Genomic DNA, 22,293 nt, shown 5'->3' with positions numbered 1-22,293 from the left:
GCTCAGTCAGTACGACTCTGTGTTACAGCTGTTTGATTCCAGATTAAACACAATTAAGTACCTGACCTTCATTAGCAAAATGACCTCACCAACTTCTTACTTGAGCATGCATCCATAAGTCTGTTAAGACTGTGGAAGCAGAAGAAACTATGGTAGAAAGGGACCTAGTCTAATTCATCTTTTACCCTTTGAATCTAGCAAGACAGTAAAGGCTAATGCATGCCTAATGTATGTATTCATGTATTGAAGAAATTCAAACAGATGAGCAGTGGTACAGCAAGTAATCAGGCCAATACCAACATTTTAAGGATTTTAGATTTTCTTAAAGTAAATTCAATTCAGTTAAAATACTGTTACTTTTCAGAATACAGACTCAAATTCCAAGAAAGCACTTTTAATAAAATAAGGCACAATGTTTAATAAGGCAAAATTCACACAGAGGGTTAATATAACATCACATTTTCTTGTGTGTCCTGTGGGAAAAAAGGAGGTATAGAATTGAAGTAGCTTAAATATTTTTTTAGAGCATTTACCATTACAAAGTAATATATAAATTTGATGCACTTAAGTATTTCTTGTCCTGAAAAGAAAATTTAATTGTTGAGTCACATTGAATTACATTTATTGTTATCATTAAGTTTTAAGTATCTAGATACTTATATAGATATTCCTAAAACACAAGACTTCAAATACATAAAACTAAGGAATAAGACAATGAAATTTAGTAATTTGACTAAAGTAAAAGTACATATATTTTTAATATCCTTTGTCAATACTTTAAAGTCCCAAACTTTATAAAAAGTTAAAATACTGGTAACTTAAAATATTTCTCCCATAATATTTTTGTTTCTCATGAAAACAAGTGGGCTCAGAAATGCAACAAACACCAATTACAGGCACACAGGGCTCTCCTTGATTGTACTGTTGTAAAGTGATTGTTGAAGTTAATATTCCTTTTCAATAACATACATCAATGCCAACCGTTTAAGAAAGGATTCTCTTAAAACATCAGTTGTAGACATAAGAATTAACCAATTTAGTAATATTTTTGTACCAGCAATAGCACTTTCAATCTTATCCCAATTTCTTCTAACCACACTCGGAATAAAACAGTTTTATCCAATTTATTCACAGCCAAAGAAAGTAAGTTCTGGTAAATGCACTTAATCTAACCATGGCTTTCTGGTACAACGGTATATACATAACCTCCATTAAACTCATAAATTTTAATATTTACTAGATTGTATACTATACCTTAGGATAAATTGAGACTGACAAATCTGAGGTAAAAGTCTAGTAGCACCCAAATCAGTATTACCCTGTGACTGTTCAATGTTTGTTGTTAGTGAACTATTATTTTCTACATCAATTCTTAGCAAATATGGACCAAGGAATGATAGAAAAAATGGAGATATTTACAAGTAAAATGTTAAAACATAGCCCCTTGCAGGCTAGTGTTACAAAGAAACCACTCACAAAATATCCTAGGCCTCACAGCAATAGTATCTTTATGTCATGCTATTAATATGAAGTTGGTTGGGAACTGCTGTCATCCCTTAGTGGTAGCAGATACATTTTCTTTATAATATAAAAAAGAATATACCTTCTCACTGATTTTATCTCAGGGGACTCTGATCCTTATGGCTTGACCTTCTCTGATAGTATGCATGATTGGGATTCCCTCTACAAAAGCCCTAGACTCATAGACATTAGGCCCTGTTTTAGGGGAAGGAATCCCTCAGGTCACTCACATTCTTTCTCCCTAGAGTCAAATGCAAAGGGTCATTACCCGTCACAAACAACTTACTAAATGACACAGTTCCCCAGACTTTGGGTCTACAGTGGAGGTTTTAAGGCACACCTTTCTGAGAATAAATGAAGATACTGCTGCCTTTAAAAAGATCACGACTATCATGAAAATACAAAAGTGGATGCTATTAAATTTATCAAATTAATGTTATAAGAGAAGAGTGCTTAATACAGAAACAGTGACAGTCAAGTACTTTTCTATACAGAGGGAATCGGAACTATGCATTCCAGATCATGTTGCCTAAAAACATGCACATCAGCCTTTCCTGTTAACATCCAGCACAACTTAAAAGCTGATTATTTTGGACTAAAGAGGGAGTAATATTTACACTAACATAATAAAATATCTACTTTGGGTAAGAAGAGAGGGGATCATTTAAGTAAAAATTAGGTATTTCTAGATAAATGCAGCTTAACTAATTATATACACATTCTATAACTGTTTTGCCTACAAAGGGTCTTATGTAGAATAACTTTTTATACAAATAAATACTGCTAAAATGCTTTAAAAGATCAAACTTTATTTGCACTAATTATTTGCTTAATATTTTTTTCTTTTTTACATAGTGACAAGGTAAACATTAACCAACGCTGTACCACAAATTCCAGGTGAATGAGGTATTAATTTCTCCCTTTGGAAAGAGCAAGGTTGGCTGTAAGAAAATCCTATTTATTCGCTGGCCCATCATTATGGAGGGATGTGGATAATCTTCCAGTAGCAGAAACCAAAGAAATTTAGTGATAAAGGCTTTCAGATGGCAAACAGGCCTCAGGATTTTAAAACAATTCACTATTACTTTAAAGAACTTTCTTAGCTCAGGGATATCCCTGGGTGTCTGGTGACTCCTCTTCCCTGCCCTTTGTTATTTTTAAAGATTTCTTTCATTTAATACTCCAGCAATCAGCCTTTTCCTTCTCTTCCTTTGGTTAAATTGGTATTTACGATGTTTGGTAGAATTGGTCTGCAGTATTACACTGCACTAGTATGGACTGTCTTTAACTTTTATTTACACTGACATAAAAATTTCTCGAATTTGAGGTACAATTTACAATGCATCTTTACTTGTACGTTTGGTAATTTAAAGTTCCAGATGTAAGAATTTCAGAATAAGAGACTCCTCTGGCACACATTTAGAAGTGAAATATGAACTAACCTTCAGATCTACCTCTGGTATTCAAATACAAGGAATCCTAAACACCTTGACTAGCTTGTCCTTAGGTCGGCCAATCCCTGGCACCATGGAAGCAAAATATTGTATCAGCTAATCTTATTTCCTAAACTCCTAGGACTATTCAAACTGAGTTGGTGACACTGAGAATTGGATTCTAGGAACAAAGATTACTAAGAATGTTCAATGTACCCATTTCCATTTCAAATATTAACACTGAAGAATTCCATTCTAAACACATTAATGCTGTGGGTTAAGTAGTTTTACCCAGAGAAGTTCTGGTCACTGAAATTGTCCAACTGGAGCAATATCAAAAACTTATTTCATTATGAAAATTAGTGTAGATTCTTAAGTCTCAAAAATAAAGTTTATTAACTAGTTTAAACACAAACATATGACTTAGCAACTAAAGAGATAGACTATCATTTCAAATACATAGTCAGCGATATGATTTAGGAGTTGATTACCTGGTTTCTAAATTATCAAGTCCCTTCTATCTCATCTTCTGGCTAATTTCTACAATCACCAGTTATAAAAAAAAAAAAAAGGGAAGGTAGAGAAGAGAAACAGGGAAAATCTTAGAAATTATTAGCAGCTCTTATAAAAGTTTAGGTCAAAGATTAAAAAAAAGATAGAACTGACAACTGAAATGCAGATTTCAGTAAAAGTCACTAAAGCCAGTTGCACACTGATCTTAGATTTTGAAATGTACATGAATAACAGTTATTATATATTATGGTATATATCTGCATATATAGCAAGGCCAGCAACTGTTTCTGGTTGGACCTGTTTACATCTGTGAAAGATCAATTAGTATACTTTCTTTCTGGGAAGCCAGGAAGTACTTAATTGTACTTACATACCTACCAATTTATTTTAAAAAGACTAACTCTTGGAAGATTACCCAAGCTGGTAATGGATTAGGAAGTAAACTGAGGCATTTAAGCCAGAAAAATTTGGTCCTATCAATTTGGGTATTTTCCTATGAATACATTATTTTCTATGAAAATATGTTATGTATTGATATTAACTAAGTCAGGTACAAAACACTTTGGGCTTCTCACTTAGGCACTGCCTAAGTTATCTTTATCTTTCATAATTTCATACGTAGCCTGCTGTGGCTCAAATGGAGAAGTGAACAAAGACTCTACATTACTTCCATTTTATGATCTAATCACCCATGTACTACTTTGTTAGGCAGCAGAAACATACTAGATTACTTCTACAGACATAGAAAACTTCTGAGTCAAAAGGAAAACATATTGTTACATTATAACAAGGTGAAGGGATTCACTCTATAGCAGCGTTTCACAACTGCAGTCATGAAACTCCATGATGTTTCATGAATAACACATAATAAATCTGAACTATCCTAGAATATATTTTCTTCTAAAGTAAAAAATAATACACAAGACAAAAACCTAACATATGTACATTATTATTATTATACAACAATCTGCTTTTAAGAAATGGTGTGCCCCAGTTGTGAATGTCAGGAAGCCAGAAGGGAGATCCTGATATTCTAATGCGTTTCTGACCTACATATTATTGTATAGGTAACATTTATCAATAAAACATCATTTTATTATTGGTTATCTAATGACTGCTAGTATGTGTTGTATATTTTATAATATCAACTTATAATTGTACTATTCAATTTTTATTGCAAATTAACTAGTTAATAAAAATTTGGTCATTTCTAATAGCAATTAATTTGTGAAACATTTTTCTGCTACACTTTAGGGATATATTTAACAAATTCCTTATGTTATCAATACATTACTTTCGAAAAGTATTCCATAGTTAAACTAGTTTTGGAAATTATTCTATTTCACACAATTTAAAGACTGCTTTAAAGTCTTTACACAAATGATGGCTGCCCACAACTTTATTTGGCTTGTAATGGTTTTCTAGTTTTTTTTTTAAATGTACAGAAAGTTACAGTTCAGTACACACAGGCAAAGGAGTCAGACATGACTTAAAAATTTTAAAATCATTTTCCCACTCCTTTAATGCAAGATACAAAGAAGCTTTCTAAGCTTACATCTCTTTTCTGTCAAAAGAAACTGGACAGATTTTTAAATCAAAAGCTATTATTCTGTCTTACAATGAAAAGATTAATCAAGACTGTTGCTTCCCAGTAAGTGTAAAAGTGATTTCCTTACAAGGGGATCACTTCATGTTTAAACAAAAAATTCAAGTTAAGGTGGCATGAGCTCTTATGTCAGATATACAGCTGTTTACCTAGTTCTGTTAAAGCATATTTTAAAGTGTTCTGCATAGTATGTCAGGTTATATAGGCTGCTCTGGCATCATTCCATGAATAAATTTCTAAAATCTTGCTAGGATTAAGGCACTACAATAGTCATTGCTGGATTACAGAAAGGAAACAGCAATCATATAGAACAAAAGAGCAGAGATGAAGAGTTTTAAAATCCCACATAGAAGTTATATCCCTTACTTTACCAGTTAGTAGGTCAGAAAGGGTTAGGTCCTATGTAACCCATCTGTGAGCTTATCTGAATAGCTCTGTAATCTAGACAAATGGCAGTACAGGAAGAGAGGGCTAATTCTGTTAAGGTATAGTGTTCAGTCTAAACCCAAGGACAATTCTGGTAATAATTAGAGCTCTGATCATTTCTTTCTTCATCTCGTCACAAGTTATACCACTCATGGTTTATTATAGCACTGCTCTTCAGAATGCTCCATTGTGCTGTGTGATTCATGCAAAACTTGCGTGAAAATTGCAAACAATCAGTTAAATCTGAAACCATCATTCAGAGTGATTTATATTCAAAGAATCCAAACATGGAACTGGACTCATTCCTGCTGAATGGGAAGATGAAATGCAAAATCTTTTTCATCATCTCCAACTCTTTCATGGACATTCAAGATGAAGATATGGTTTCTAGTGACGGTTTCTAGTGAACTTCAAAGTCTGTTTTCTTTTCTAATCACCTTTGCCCAGTTCTTTTAATGTTTCATACAACCCTGCATTCGTTTCAACCAAGAAGAACTTTCTGCATTCTGTGTGCAGCAACACTAGCTTCGTCCTCCGAGTCAGATTCACTCTGGGATGTGGAGCTGTGAGAGGCGGAACTGCAAGGGGAAGAACATTCTGGGGAGCATAAGTAGTGCATCAGTGGGAGGCGGTACTTCCCACAGAAGTCCACAAATTTAATTTGTCTGACACAGCAGTCAAAGTAGACTCCTGGAGAGAAGAAGGAATTAAGTACAAAATAATCATTACAAAGCAAAGAGCCATTTATTTTTCAACTCCTTCTCCAGCATTCTGAAGAAAAGTCATATACAGTCTTCTTTTCTGTGAATTTTAAGTAGAAGCAACAGTTACTTCTATAGCTATTTACAGAAATACTAGAAGGCCTAGATGGCAATTTGGCTACTAAGAGAAGGCCAGATAAGATTTATCTTAAAGGGAGCTGGCATTAAAAGGATACTGTTTACTTAGCTTGTTTTCTCTGGGTAACTTAGTGGACAATGGCTGATGGAGAAATTACAGTGTTTAGTATAGTTCTTCCACCATCCTCCAAGCTACTCCTTGGTACTACCCTACAGTCAAGAAGCTTAAAAAAATCCCCCAAGGGGCGCCTGGGTGGCTCAGCTGGTTAAGCGACTGCCCTCGGCTCAGGTCATGATCCCGGGGGAGTCTGCTTATCCCTCTCCATCTGCCCCTCCCCACCGCTCGTGCTCTCATGCTCTCTCTCAAATCAATAAAATCTTAAAAAAAACCCACAAAACTCCTTTAATGATCTTAAAAGATTAGTTGTTACACACAAAATTTGCAGAAAAGAGATCACTTTTGGTATTTTGTTCTTATATACTGGGAAGGGAAAATTAAAAGGAACAAAATACCATCTTACGTTTCCACAGGCTCTAAATCTACAGGTTTCAAAGCTGTTTCATGAATGATCTCACTTGATTCTCACATAATTATATATTGTTAGGTAGACTGAAAGAGTATTCACCTTTTTTGATTCCTAATTTAGTGCTCCTGAGCTGGGCCCTTCAGCTAAGTAAAACTAGAGCTACAGCTGAGAGGAAAGCGGAGGTCACTGTGGCTCAGGGTTTGGTATAACTGGAACACCCACAACTCTGGGTCCCGTCACCCTTCTGCAGAGCCATCTCAACCTCTATACTCTAAGATTCCTCCAGCACCGACTACTCTATGTGTATCACATAAGACTCTAAACTAAGAAGATGTGGTTCAAGCAAAGGAGTAACAATGATTTCTATTTATCTTTTCCCCCCACTAACTTTCTAATTTTCTGATCCTGTAGTCAGTATAATTCATATTTTAAAAAGGGGATTGGGGCGCCTGGGTGGCTCAGTCGTTAAGCGTCTGCCTTCGGCTCAGGTCATGATCCCAGGGTCCTGGGATCGAGCCCCGCGTCGGGCTCCCTGCTCTGCGGGAGGCCTCCTTCTCCCTCTCCCACTCCCCCTGCTTATGTTTCCTCTCTCACTATGTCTCTCTCTGTCAAATAAATAAAATCTTAAAAAAAAAAAAATAAAAATAAAAAGGGGATTTCATGGTATGTTACTTTGAACAATTTAGGAAAGTATATAAATTCAATAAACGGGTCAATCGATACTGATAGTAAATCCCCCAAAATGTGTTAGCATCCTAAAAGGAAGAAATAAAATAAAGCATTATAGAGTTACCATGAGCTAAAACAGTACAATACTACCTTGTCATTTCTATGATCTCAGATTCTACAAAGACAAAAAATCTCTCAAAATATAAATTTACTTTTGCTGGAGCACCCAAGTGGCTCCGTTGGTTAAGATTTCGACTCTGGTTATGGCTCAGGTGGTGATCTCAGGGGTCGTGAGATCGAGCCCATGCCCCACCCCACCTCGGGCTCTGTGCTCAGTGGGGAGTCTGCTTCAAGATTCTCTCCCTCTGCCCCTCCCCCAACTTACACACTCAAGCTCTCTCTCTAAAATAAATAAGTAAATCTTAAAAAAAAATAAATCTACTTTTGCTTAACTCAGTGTTCAATAGCTAATGAGTCTGAGGGGGAAAACATTACTGGTTCAATTTTTGTATAATCTCGATTTTTAAACTAATAATTTTTGAAGTATATTTGTTTCTAAGATAACATATCAGTATACTAAAAAAGTCATTACAAAAGCATTTAAAAGAGAAAAGAGAATTCTTGTAGAGGTCCATTTTTAGAATTCAAAGAAGAGATCAGACATAGATTATTATGCTATAAGGCCTAGTGTGAATGCTATCCCTCACCACTGTTAAAGCCAACTTGGGGGATGCCTGGGTGGTTGACTAAAGTCAGTTAAGCGTCTGCTTTCAGCTCAGGTCATGATCCCAGGGTCCTGGGATCAAGTCCCACATCAGGCTCCTTGCTTGAGGAGGAGCCTGCTTCTCCCCCTGCTTGTGCACATTCTCTCTCTGTCAAATAAATAAAGAAAACTTCCAAAAAAAAAAAAAAGCCAACTTGGGAAAGGAGAGCTACAGAGAAGAGCTTAAGCACTTCTAATCTGGCACAGCACAGGACCTTCCATTTCTAAGAGTGAGTGGCAAGAAATGGCCTAGAGGGTCATCTTTTTTAAACCAAGAGTGTCTTTTTTATTTTTTAATATTTGAAAAATTTAAATCATTTTCTCTCTTTTAACCTTTAAACAGTTTTAAGACACGATGGGAGTTCCAGGGAAAATCTCATCTGGCTCTGATCATCATGATGTAGCATTTCCTCAGCACCTACATTTCTCCTACAACGGTAAAAACCCTTCTGTACTCCCATGAGATTGGATTTTTAAAAAGCAGTCTTTTATGAGAGAGCCAAAATAAAACGACCTGCTTTCTGTCACCAGATCCCACCCACACACCCTGGCACTTCAGGCCTTCATAACTGGTCCTCAATGTATCTTTTACTCTTCTCTCATGTACTTCCCTAACTGTATATTTGAGCCAAATTATTACTCATCCAGTATTGTGCCCCATACTGTTTTGTCTACAATTTTGCTCTCTCCAACTGAAAAGTTTCCTATCCTCAATCTTACTTACCATATAAAAATCCAACTCATACTTTAAGAATCAGCTCATTTTTTCCAGATCTAATTACATGTATCCTTTCCCTCCTTTGATTTCCAATAGTACTTTGAATTTCTATTTTACTCTGCCTTGCAGTCTATCATTTCTTTAATTCTCTCCAAATGCTATAAACTCAAGACTTTTTTTTTTTTAAAGATTTTATTTATTTGTCTCAGAGAGAGAGAGAGCGCACGCAAGCACAGGCAGGGGGAGCAACAGGCAGAGGGAGAAGCAGACTCCCCGCTGAGCAGGAAGCCTGATGCAGGACTCGATCCCAGGACTCTGGGATCATGACCTGAGCCGAAGGCAGACGATTAACCAACTGAGCCACCCAGGTGTCCCTAAATTCAAGAAATTTTGAACCATGGATTTACAAGAATATAAAAGTCCAGGGTACATTCCAAAATTGGCACATTCAGCCCATTCTCCTACATCCTGAATCATAATCTATAAAAGTACCTGATACTCAGAACAGTGGGTCTAGGAAAACGTCCATCAAATAAATATGAAAAGTGGCTAAACATTTTGGAGACTCTTTTTAAACTGTTAGGACTGTTTATGCTTCCTTTGTGTTTCCTCTTATTTTACCGCCTTATTCTACTATCTTGTGACAGTCCCAAGACACGATGAGACTTTCTGGGTATTTTCCTTCTGTATGAATTGTAAAGCACTAAAAAAAAAAGAAAGGGAGAGGAAGGAGAAATGTCTTACTTTACTGGTAAGAGGGTGAAAGGATAAGGGAAACAGAAAGAGGCTAAATGCCTTTCTCTGAAAGAAGGTGATTAATTAAAAACACTTAGATCATCAAAATAAAAAATAGCTAAATGAGTGGGAAACAGATACACTGAATTAACTTACCTCCACACTTTGGGTTTGGGCAATTGCTGGCTAAACTCAAGTATCTAAGAAGATTCTCAGGAAGATCGTAGGGAGTGTAGGAAATATTTCGAATTTTAATGGTCCGTGCAGCTAATTCCAGGAGAGTTGGAGGGTCATAGGTTAAATCTCTAACAAAACGAACAACTAATGGATTTCCTCGCAAACTCAATTCTTCCAAATGAACAAGGCTGAGGATCTCTCGAGGCAGGTATGTCAGCAAGTTATTGTGAAGACTGAGGGAACGAAGTGAATGCAACCTACAACGAATGCAGTACAAACATCAATGGCAGCGAGCAAGCTAACTACCAAGAAAGCTAAGCGAAGAACTTGATTTCCCCATGAGGATAAGCAATTAAGGCCAACAGAGGTAAAATAAAAAGGAGCTGAAACTAGACTAGAGTGTAGACTTGTAAATATCATGAGATGATATGTGCCCATGGGATCTTAGAGAACGTAGAATAATAATCAGTATTCTGATGTGCTAGCCTAATATAAATGCTAGATTTAAAGATTTTTTAGCATGATTTATCATTCAGATACCTATAAGAAGAAAGATTTAAAATGCAATAGAAATCAAGATCCTTCACATTATGTCATCAGGATAGGAATGTTTCATATCAAATATAAAATCAGTAAAATTCCATAAAACCTGGGGAAATCGATGCCAAATTACTCTATTTTTGATTAAACAGGCTAAACAAATATTTTGAGACATAAACCAGCACATTTAAAAGTAATGTTAAAAATAAGCAACTCAACTCACAGCAAACCTCAGAACTGTAATTCTCATGTATCATTTACTTTGAGAATGCCTAATTCTCTTCTACATATATAAAACATGTGGGATGAATGCAGGACAAAAATTCCTAAGCAAGGATCTCTGTGTATACTTAGCCTGCCTGAAACTACTCACTGTGAAAGCTGAGGAGGCACACTTTGGATTTTGTTGTCACATAATACCAAGTAACTTAGAGAAGGCAGATTTGCTAATTCTGGTGGGATTTCTTTGATGAAGTTTCCTCCGAGATATAAACACTCTAAACTGTAAAAACAAATGAACAAAAACAAAAATGTAAACAAAAATTGGACAAGACATCCCAATGTCTTTATTACAACAAACACATTTCATTTATTCATTCAGCAAATCTTTTACTTAGGATCTGCTATATGCTATACAGGCTCTGGAGAAATAATGCAATCTTTAGAGAGTTTATATTACAGGTAAACAGGTAAGACAGGGTATTGTTAGACCATATTATAATTAAACACAAAACAAGGCCAAAAGTGAGTATAACATGATTAAAATACCAAAATAAGCAGAGCAATCCATAAATGATAGAGGAGTTTAAAAAAAGCAGAGAAGTAAGAAAAGGACACAGTACTTGGGATTGGGAAAGGCTTTGCAAAAGTTTGTAACTTCAGATGGACCATGAAGTTAGTCCATGCAGCTGGGAGGAAATAAGACACTTCAGGTTGGAGGGGAGAGCTTTTATGGGACAATGGACACATCTTTTTTTTTTTTTTTTGACAATGGACACATCTTTTAATACAGAAGGGCAGAGTTCCTACTGAAGAATCCAGAGAAAAGGCTGAAGAAAAGCCGGATTATACGAAGCCTGAATTTTGTGCTGTAGGCACGGATTTGGTGCACTTTTAGGCAATGGAAAAAACCACTATCTTTTTCTGAAAAGAATGGAAAAACATGGCTGAACTCTAAATTTCTTCTTTGTTCTTTCTATAGCAAAAGCATTCTTCAGGAGCTATCTAAATAAATTGTGTAAAAATGACGACTATCATGAAATTAAAGCTCCAGATAGTTACCTTATTTTCCATCAAGTTAACAACATATATAGCATATATTGCACCAAAATGTACTGCTACTTTTTGTGGTGTTGACTGTAGAAAGGCTTTCTCCAAAAGATTTTTGCAGGGAGTAGCAGAATCAGTTCTTATAAGACGTATAATTAAAATGTATACATACAGATTTTTTCCATTATAATGTTATTTTTGTCTTCCTGTTAAATCTAATTCAATGGACACTAGCATTCTTTTAAGACACCTTTGAATGTGGGAAAAAATAGCCTACTAAACTATTACCCAAACTTCCAGGGTAAGAATTACCTGGGAGACTTTTAAAGCTACAAATTCTAGGCCCCATCCAGATTCACTAAATCAGAGTTCCAGGGGAAGATTTCAGGATATAAGGTTAAAAGATAGAGTAGGATTAAAAAGGTAAAGCCAAGTTACTCTGCAGGGCTACAGCTAATTATAAATCCACAATTAGCAAATTAAGAGTACTTCTTACCATATAACCCTGGCAACACTTATTATTATTGTTTGCTTTAATTTTTTTTAACTATTTGATTGTGTGAAAAATGATACCATTCTGTTAATTTGCAGTTCTCTAGTTATTAGTGAATTAAGCATCTCTGTATATATTTTTGGTCATTTGTGTATCTTTAGAGAATTGCCTGTTCCTATTCTTTACCCATTTTTCTCACAGGTTTTATGGCTTTCTCTTATTAATTTGTTGGGAACTTTGTTGTTAAATATATGTTCTGCATAACCTTGTTCTTCTGTGGCCTAGAGCATGGTCTTTTTTGTTCACATTTTGCACGTGTAAAATGAATGTGGAGCTACTAGTATTGAACTTATTAACTGCAATTCAAAATTTTCATAGCATCTATTATTTTGCCTTCTTGCTCTGGTGGTTAGTCTTCTACCAGAACCATAGTTTTCCTTCTTCCCTTTATAATTACCAAGTTTTGCTCTTTCCCCTGAAAATATAGAGGCTATAACGCAAATAAATCCTTGCTGAACTGCTCCTTAACTCATATGAAACATTTCTCTTTTTTTCCTTTGAATCCATTTGCCTTAAAAGCTATTTCTTTTCATTATCAATATTGTCTGTCGGTTTTATTTTTGTTCGTATTTATTTCATTTAAACCACCATTCACCAGTATAAGAACTTAAGCCATTTACTTATTCTTGTTATGCCCCAGGTTTTTCCTCTTCAAAATGGAATAATATTATACATCACATAAAGTGCCTAGTTAACAAATATGAACCAGGCATCTACCATGTGCCAGGCACCATTCCAGGGAGCACAGTATAAATAAGACCAAGTTCTTTACCTTACAATCTTGTGAGATAGACAATAAAAATCAGTGAATGTGTATGTATTATGTCCGAGAGCTTTAAGTGTTACCTCCCTAAAAAGGGAGGTAATGAGATGGTTACGGAAGTGAAATTCTAGACAGGGTGGTTAAGAAAGGTTTCTTTTAGATGACATGTGAACAGAGATCAGAATGAAATGAATGAGTACAAATTCCTAAGGTAGAAAATGCTTGGTGTGTTGCCAGTTGTGGGTACATCAGAGTGGTAGATGGGGAGCAGTGGTGGTCAGACAGGTAGGATGGGAAGGCCAGATCACAGAGGGCCTTTTGGGCCTCAGTAAGGATTCTGAATTTTATTCTAAGTAGGAAGGGTTTTGAACAAAGTTGTGTAACTTGACTTACACTTTAGAAAGATCACTGTGGCTACCGTGTGGAAAGTAGCTTGGTAAGTGGTGGGGAGAGGAGAGTACGATGGGAGGAGTGTAAGTAGGATGACTAGACTGGAGCCTAATGGAGTAGTGCAGATGTGAAATGGTAGAGATTTGCTAGTACATCTTCTATCCTATTACTTTTACCTTATTGAGGTATTTCTATTTTAAGTGTAACTCTTATAAGCAGGATACAACTTGATTTTGTAAGTTTAGACTTGTGTTTTCTATTACCACAGTATATCTAAATATCTTCTTTCTCTTCTGCTCTTTTGTGTTTCATTCAAATTTCCTTTCTTCCCATTCCCCCTCTACTATTTTGAACTGTATGTGCTATTTCTATCTTGCTAGTAGTTACCCCTTGAATTTCCTTTGCTCTCCCTCTCACTCCCAAACACACATCCATGCTCCTTTCTGTCCTTCTCTTCATATCATTTAGAATTAGTTCTACCTTGATTTGAAAATAAATTTAAATTTATTTCCAATTAATAGTTATTCAGATTCATCAATATGTTTTACCAATTTCTTTGTTCACCATTGTTTCTGGAGCTTATTTCTTTTTTATTTTTCTTTTTTTATAACTCTGAATTTTACTAAAATTAGTTCTCATACCCAAAAATAGGTTGGCCCTAGATAAGCCTGTTTTCAAGCTTTGAAATATAAGCCTGCTAGTAAAGATCTTGCTATTTCTTTTAAAGTCCATTTTTCTTGGAGTATATATTTAACATGTTCTTTCTGCAAAGACCCACGGTTGTTAATCTTTGAATTCTTTGTCTTTAATGTTTTTATCTCTTTCCTTCACTGTTGAGTAACAGCTTGGCTAGGCATAAAATTCTAGGTTGACATTACTTTTCCCTAGCACTAAAAAGATACTATTCTATTATCTTACTACAGCCAGTATTACTACTGTTCCTTTGTAGGTAATCGGTTTTATTAGGAGCTGTTAGGGTCTTTTTCTCTCTATAGTTCTAAAGTTTTACTATGATGTTTCAAGATATTAGTTTAGACTGCTCTTGTGGAAAACTGGTGGTAGAGTCCAATTGTGGAAAATTGTCAGCTACTATTACATCAAACATAGCCTTTCCTACATTTTCTCTATTCTCTTTCTAAAATTCCTACTAAACAGCTGTTTGAACTTCAGGATCAATTTTACATGAAAGAAATCTTTCTTTCATACTCTCCATTTCCTTTTTTTTTTTTAAAGATTTATTTATTTGAGAAAGAGAGAGAGACAGAGAGAGAGCACACAAGCAGGGAGGGGGCAGAGGGAGAGGGAGCAGATGTCCAGCTGAGCAGGGAGCCTGATGCAGCAGGGCTAGATCCTAGGACTCTGGGTTACGACCTGAGCCACCCAGGTACCCCTGTACTCTCCATTTCATTATCTTTTTGTGCTGCATTCCAGGAGAATGCCTCAGTAAGATATTTTGGCTTAATGATTCATTCATCAGCTGACTTCAGTATACTATTCAGCACACTGAGTTCATAATTACATTTTTTTTTCATTTCTAGGAATTCTAACTGGGGTTTTCATAATTGTTGGTTTTTAACTTTCTTATTCTTGTTTCATTGATGAAGTTCCTGCCTTTACCTTTCTGAAGTTAGAAAACATACTTAAAGTCCTTTAAAAAGTACCTTATTTGTATTTTCTCAGGTACAATTTCTTTCATTTGTTGAATTTCTGTTATTTCATAATCTCAGACTTCCTTGATATGTAGTGATTTAAAAAGCTAACTTGAATCTAAAGTTTTGTCATTTTATTTTTTTATTATTTTTTTTAGATTTTTATTTATTTATTTGAGAGAGAGAATGAGATAGAGAGAGAGAGCATGAGACGGGGGAGGGTCAGAGGGAGAAGCAGACTCCCCGCTGAGCAGGGAGCCCGATGTGGGACTTGATCCTGGGACTCCAGGATCATGACCTGAGCCGAAGCCAGTCGCTTAACCAACTGAGCCACCCAGGCGCCCCTAAAGTTTTGTCATTTTAAAAATATATTGATACTTTTTTCCCATTTCTGATTGTGCAAATCTTTCCAAGATGACATCTCTCTTTTGAATTATAATGCTTAGTAAAAGTGAGCAGACAACTTTAATTCTGATATATTTTTTTCTCTTTCAAAGAATATCTTGTAGCAAAAATCAACTGTTTGGATATAAGACTGAATTCTCCTACACATAAGTACCTGAGCACTGGTTAAAAAAGAAAGAAAGAGTTCCTGAGCAGGATTTTCTGATCTACCAAATATGGTATAAGTTAATGCTTGGTTACTCAGAAATCTCTCTTTTTCAAAGAGGGGAGCTACTAGAATAGAATGGAACAAAAGAGAGTAGAATAGAAAGAACATTTGAAATCCAAATCACAGAAATTATCCTGGAAAAGGAACTATTTTAATGAGAAGACTATCCGGGGAAAAATTTAGCATTCTTGGGAGTCCTTTGATAAAGATTTCAATAGTCAAATAATAAATAACAATTTGCAAGAGAATCAATGATGGAGAAAAGAAAATAAGGTGAAGAAAGGGAAGAGTGATTCTGACAGCAAATTTAAATCTTGTCCTTTCTATTTGTTTAAGTCAAGAACTGAGAGAAATTAGTGTCTGGTTGTCAGTTATGACTCAATGTCTGCTTCTATCAATGCTTTGGAGTGTACACAGAAAGGATACCAAACCTTAGTAGTTACTGTGACTTTATCAGAAAAGTATCTGATGTTCTAAAATATAACTAAGCCCACTATTTCAAAATCATATAAATTCTTTGTGGGTATCATTAATCAGAGTACACAACCAGCATATTAAATTTACTTTCAGACCTATTTCTCACTTTGAAACTCAACTAAATTCCAAAGTTCTAGGGACTTAAAGCCTTTCAATTATTTGGGTGAACTAAATATCTAAAACACACTCTACTGTTTCCAAAAATGCTTTTGAAAGGAGAAAAGAAACTACTGTTGAATGTTAAGCAAAACTGTAGTGTTTAAAAGTTCTTGTGATGTGTTTTTGTCAACACTGCACTTCTGTTCATCGGGCTTGGAACAATTCTATTTTTTAGTGCTTGACAAACACTGAAACCGAAAACTCATTCACAGAATTCACAGAATTCTTCCTTTCCTTTCTGTATAGCATTAACACACCAACGTTAAATTTGCTTCTTGGAAAGTATCTTGATTCTCCAATCCTTAGGGATACTGAAGTGCATGCCTTTTCTCTAGCAAGGGCCAATGATCCACTGAAAAAATAGACGAGGCCCTTAGTGCCAATAATTTTAACTAGAGATGTAAGTAGAAAATGTTTTGCTCCTCCACCCAAATAAAAATGACATTAAGAGGGGCGACTGAGTGCTCAGTCCATTAAGCGTCTGCCTTCAGCTCAGGTCATGATCTCAGGGTCCTGGGATCAAGCCCCGCATTAGGCTCCTTGCTCAGTGGGGAGGCTGCTTCTCCCTCTCCCTCTGCCTGCCGCTCCCCCACCTGTGCTCTCTCTCACTCACTATCTCTTTCTCTCTGTCAAATAAATAAATCTTTAAAAAAGTGACATTAAGAATAACAAAAATATAAATTCATTCCACATTATGGTTGGTTAAAGAGAGATGGAATTATAGTGAGGCAGCTTTGTACAAGAAGGCAGGAAACAGGAAGAGAAACACAGAAAGGTAAGAACCATACATCTGTGGATAAAGAAAGTTTTCTTGAGGTAACATCCGCATATCGAATCATTTTCAAATACTATCACTCACCACAAGCTTTTAAAGTACATGAACCACATGAGTCTCATTGTCACTATCTGGCTTCAAGCAAGTGACTGATACTAAATCTCAGTGTCCTCATCTGTTAAAAAAAAGGGAGGGGGGTGAATCAGGCCATTGCCCAGGTTGTTTCTATTTCTAAGATTGTATTTCTACATGACTCTTTTAGCCTACACTCAACTAGAATTTCAATTTGAAGCATGGCCTAAATCTTTACTGATTCTTACCAGTAAAGAGATATGGAGCATAAAACTGAAAAATGAAAACACTGACAAAGATCCCACACACAACTGGAGCCAAAGGTACAATGACCAAAAAGCATAGTTTATTGGCTAGAAAATCAGGTAAACCAGAGTTTACCAATCGGTCAAGAGTTTTGACCAATCCTCCTGATCACATATGCAACAGAAGTCAGAAGGATTAGGTTCTAGCCCTATTCTGTCACAGCGGAAAATTCTTGGGTCTGGACTCAGAGATCCCAGAGATCAAATCCAGTTCCACCACTCATTGGCTTTGGGTTCTTATAACTTAACCTCTCAAAGCCTCAGTTTCTTCCTCTCATCTCACATAGGCATTGTGAGAATTAAAAAGGATATTTAGAGTCTCTACTACAGGGCCTACAGCATTGTAAGTACTCAATAAATAGGATTTTTGCCTACCTTTTCCCCCACGTGATGGAAATAATTGCTCTAGGTTTTTCTTAGTATATTAAGAAGACTCAAATGGGAAGGTTGGAATTATGTAACTTCAAAATTAGGAGGAACCAAGGACTGTCAATTTTATGTCTAAATCTCTTTCCAACTTTTCTATTTCTTAATATCTCTCTTAGCATCACACAGGTGTAAGTGACCATCATCTCTCATTGTACTAGAATGACCTCCTTCTAACCAGCCCTCAAAATCTCATCTCTCCACCCTCTCCCCACTCCACTGCTGCACAGCAACAAGGCTGATGTGCTTAAAACTTTCCTATGTGTACTTAGAATAAAATCCAAACTTTACCATGGCCTTCAAGATCCAACATGGCCTGGGACTGGTCCAAGTTTCTATTTGCCAACTTTCACTCTTGGCCACTTTCTCACTATGCTCTAGTACAATGTCCTCCTTTCAAAATGTTGGCCTTCAGTCCCTCTCGCCTTCCGGCTTTTACATGCACTGTTCCTTTTACCTAGACTGGTCCCACCCACCCTTGCCTAGTTAATTCTTATTCTTCCTTCAAAATTCTCAATTCTCCATTCTCAATTCAAATGTTACCTGTTCAAGGACCAAACTAAGTCAGGTCCCTCTGTTATTTCAAGGCACTTCATTTGTCTTCATAGAACTTTTCAAAACTGTAATTAAAAAATGAGGTTTATAATTCATTGTTTAATGTCTCCTATTAGTAGGTTAACTCCATGAAAACAGGACCATGTTTACCACTGCATCCCCAGTACCTAGGACAGTGCCTGACACATGGTGTAAGTACTTCATAAATATGTTGATGAGTCAATGGACATCTTGTCCAAATGCCTTATTTTGCAGATTAGGAAGCTGTGGTCAGGATATGTTAAGTGACCTGCCTAAGGCTGGGACACCAAGAGTTCTTATTCTCAGGTCAATGTTCTTTTCACTACACTTACCTCTTTCTAGCTCTAATATTCTGTTATCCCAGAAAACTCAATAAAGGATGTGAAAATATTTTACAGATGACAAACATTTTGGTTTTTTTTTTCACTTTGGACAATACACTTGCTTTTGCTCTATTTCTCACACCCCTGCAGAGCACTTTTAGGAGACTTTTGCTATCCTGCCTCTCCGCTTCCTCTCTCCATTTAATTCAACATATATTTACTGAATAATCTAGTGGGTGAGGCAGACCTCTGAACAAGGAATTATAATCAATAAGGTAAATGCAATGGCAGGATGAAAGAGGTACACAGGAAGTACAGTTCAGTCAATAACTGTCCAGGGACCAGTAAAGGAAGAAAACAGACAACCCTGGCAATAGGTTCTGAAGGATGAATAGGAGTTTGCCAGGTGCAGGCAACATTCCAGGCAAAGGGAACTGCACATGAACAGAGGCCCTGCATCCATTCACCACATATTTAGTAAGTGCCATTAAGGTGTTGGTAAACTGCATGACTCACTGAACTTCACAAACAGTGCTAGTATTGCTACAGAGAAAGGACAGCAGGAAATGGAATGGAAAGCAAGGGTTTGGTCAGAGTATCTTGTCTGTCACGCTAAAAGGCATGAAAAACCCCCACAGACGTCAAAGCAAGGAAGTGACCACCTCAGATTGACATTTGTTTGAGTACCTACTCAGTTGGGATCACTCCCCCCACCCCCGGAACCCAAGAAAAAAGAAAAACTGCCTCGAAAATCTACTTAGGGCAAACACAGTCCCAAACGCTGTCACACACGCGATCGTACCGAATCTTCACTTACAACTCGCAGAGATGGCCCGGCAGTGATCACTGCCAAAGAGTTAAAGAGCGAGCCTGGAGGCAGACGGTTGGTTACGTGACAAAAGACCAAGCCTAGCGCTCCGGGGCTCCTGGACACCGCCCGGGGCTTCCCTACTCTGGGGCAGGGCCCCGCTCACCTCTGCAAGTTCTCGATCTCGGCCGGGATGCTCTGCAGTTGGTTGCCGCCCAGGCTGAGGGTCTGCAGCGCGCGCAGCTCCAGCAACGACGCGGGCACCTCCTGGAAGCAGTTCCCGCTGAGGTTGAGCACCTGGAGGCTGCGGCAGAGCGGCGACTGGGCCAGGCCCTTGGGCAGCGCGCCGGGCCCGCCGAGCCGGTTGTTCTTGGCCAGCAGCGTGCGCAGGCCGCTCAGCGCGAGCAGCTCTGGCCCCAGCGCGGTCAACGCGTTGCCGCTCACGTCCAACAGCTGGAGGTGCGGGAAGCCGCTGCACAACGCCCGCGGCAGCGACACCAGACGGTTATGAGGCAGTAGCAGCCGGAGCAGCGCCTCACGGGCGCCGCGCCGCTCTTCGCCCCGCGCCTCCAGCTCCAACTCCAGAGTCTCCGGAGACACGCTGAGGCGGGCCAAATTCAGTTCGGCCTCCCCCGCCGTGGCCACCGCCGCTCCGGCCTCTTCCATCCCGGCCGCCGCGGGGCGCGTGGCCCCGGAACCGAAGAGCGCCCCGCGCGATCCACAGGCCGGGAGCTCCGCGACGCCCCGGAACCTGAACCGAGGGCTGCGTCGGAAGTGGCGCGGGCGGGCGCTAACCCCGCGCGCCCCAGCCGAGTCACGCGACGCTAGGCGGCGGGGTGCGCGCGCCGCTCGGGGGGCCGGGCTGCGTCTCACGTGGCGCGCGGCACCGAGAAGGGGTGCGGGCGGGGGCAGAGGCCGGGTGGCTGGGAAGTTGTCCTTTGAACCGCGGAGGGTTTGAACAGGGGCGGTTTATAGTCCCTGGAGTCTGGTTTACCTGTCCTCAGAGTGCAGGACTGCCTCGGTAAACAGCCCGAGGACTGTTTGCTTATCTGGCCTTGAAGGTTGGCGCGTCATGGTGCACCGCCCCCTTGGTTCCCAGTTTGGGAGTGGGGCCCCTACTCTGCGGGATTCAGTGAGAACACAGGAATTTAGTGGTGAGTCAGCTTCATTACAGCAAGCCCCAGGAATTTAAAGGCGCGGGATTAACCAAGCCGACTTCAAAGTGCAAAGACAGCTGGACTAGAAATCAGAACCCCTGGATCCTACCTCGGGTTCTGCTATTAAATAAGCCTTGTGTCCTTGGACAAAGAATTTGATTTCAGTTTCTCCATCCGTAGAGCATGGATAATTACTTGCCCTGTTTGCCTGCAGGATTAATTTCTTTTTGAAACCCGATAAAAGTAAGGTATACCAAGTAAAGATGTTTCTACATTTTAGCTATAGAAGCATTTCTGTGGTTTTTGGTTTAAGTTGTAGTGGCTGGAAATGAATTTGGGAGCCATGGAAGAGGTTCGTTAACTTGAGATAGCTCAAATTAATTGATCAGTTTAAGAACTAAGAAAGCAGTGAGATTTTACTGCAGGTTAAAACTACAATTAACTGGCAAAATCCCGACGCTGGCTTTAATTTAGTACTTCTAATTAACATATTTGCCCTAAGCTCAGTCTTTTCTGAAATTACTTTTCATAATTTTGGAAAGTCATGAGTAGAAATGAGAAAAATATTTAACAATTTTTTACAAACTTTATGCATATAATTGTTCAAAAATTGTATATAATCAATGACATTAAGTTGCCTTTCTCCTAAAAAGAATAAAGTAACTTTTTTTCTTGTCACTCATTTGTGTGAGAAACTTTATTCCTCTTACCTGCTGCCAAATTTTAATTTCTGCCTGAGTTACAGTAAGTAGGAGGACATACTTTGTCATTTTAAATCAGAAATAGAATGTTTTTAAGACTTTTAAGACCAGAAATAGAATGTTTCAAAACCTGTTTCAAAAGGGTCCTCTTAAAAATTAGACTTTGTCTTGGATCAGGATCACATACTGGTAGGAGCCCTCATATGTGAAAATTGCAAATACTTAAAATAATACTTTTATTATATAAAAGTATATAAATAATGCTTTTAAAATGTGCTATGTGTCTGTGATAAAAATTAAGTGACAGGAATTTACTATGAGAAAAAAATGATTTGAATGTGATTCAGAAATAGTTAAGGTTACAAATCAGTGAAATGAAGGGGGAAAGATGGAAATAGCCTCAAATAGTAGAGAATGAAGCTGCCTGATAGAAAGTTTTGAAGAAATGTTCAAAATAATGTAAGAATCCCCTTTTTGCTCATTATAATAAGCCCTATCTCAGCTACCATGGATGCATCTCTCTTCCTTGCAGCCAGATAAATCTAAATTCAGCGGTCCCACTATAGTGGGCCTTGAAACTATCAGGCAGCTTGGAGAGTTCTGAAAACCCTGTGGGAGGTGAAGGAGCATTGGTGGCTTCTTGTCCTTCACAGCGATGGGCTCGGTCTTGTGGCTAGCTGAAGGAGATTTCAGAGACGCAGGGGGAGCACTGGAGAGTGTGAAGGGAAGAGGAGACAGCGAAGTGCATTATCTAGGGAGAGGGATATGGATTTCAGGGAATTGTGAGAGTATATGGCATATTTGTCCACT

General features: G+C 37.9%; 1 protein-coding gene and 1 long non-coding RNA gene across 9 annotated transcripts in view; one reads left to right on the top strand and one right to left on the bottom strand.

The window, feature by feature from the left end:
* Positions 1 to 20,433, bottom strand: part of LRRC58 (leucine rich repeat containing 58) — a 39,268-nt gene extending 18,835 nt beyond the window's left edge. For 4 of the 8 annotated variants that reach the window (XR_003518592.2, XR_004819547.1, XM_027587011.2 and 1 more), the window contains exons 1-3: positions 19,792 to 20,433; positions 10,841 to 10,969; positions 9,907 to 10,184 (exon numbers count right to left, since the gene is read on the bottom strand). Coding sequence is in view for 6 of the 8 variants with exons in the window: in XM_027587011.2 (XP_027442812.1) it covers positions 9,907 to 10,184; positions 10,841 to 10,969; positions 19,792 to 20,291 (907 nt within the window). In the remaining 2 variants the exon portion in view is untranslated. Of the gene's footprint in view, positions 1 to 389; positions 6,301 to 7,852; positions 9,719 to 9,906; positions 10,185 to 10,840; positions 10,970 to 19,791 lie in introns of those variants that run through there. The other 4 variants (XM_027587012.2, XM_027587007.2, XM_027587008.2 and 1 more) reach the window with 4 other exon arrangements.
* On the top strand, positions 2,445 to 19,316 carry LOC113918514. The gene is made up of 3 exons (XR_003518595.1): positions 2,445 to 2,457; positions 11,283 to 11,289; positions 19,168 to 19,316. It is a non-coding gene; the product is annotated as an uncharacterized LOC113918514 (long non-coding RNA).
* Positions 20,434 to 22,293: the final 1,860 nt, after the last annotated feature.

The sequence above is a fragment of the Zalophus californianus genome, chromosome 1, assembly GCF_009762305.2.
Source record: "Zalophus californianus isolate mZalCal1 chromosome 1, mZalCal1.pri.v2, whole genome shotgun sequence".
Classification (NCBI taxonomy): Eukaryota; Metazoa; Chordata; class Mammalia; order Carnivora; family Otariidae; genus Zalophus; species Zalophus californianus.
The sequence above is the reverse complement of the archived record's forward strand: the minus strand, read 5'-3'. Positions and strand labels throughout refer to the sequence as shown.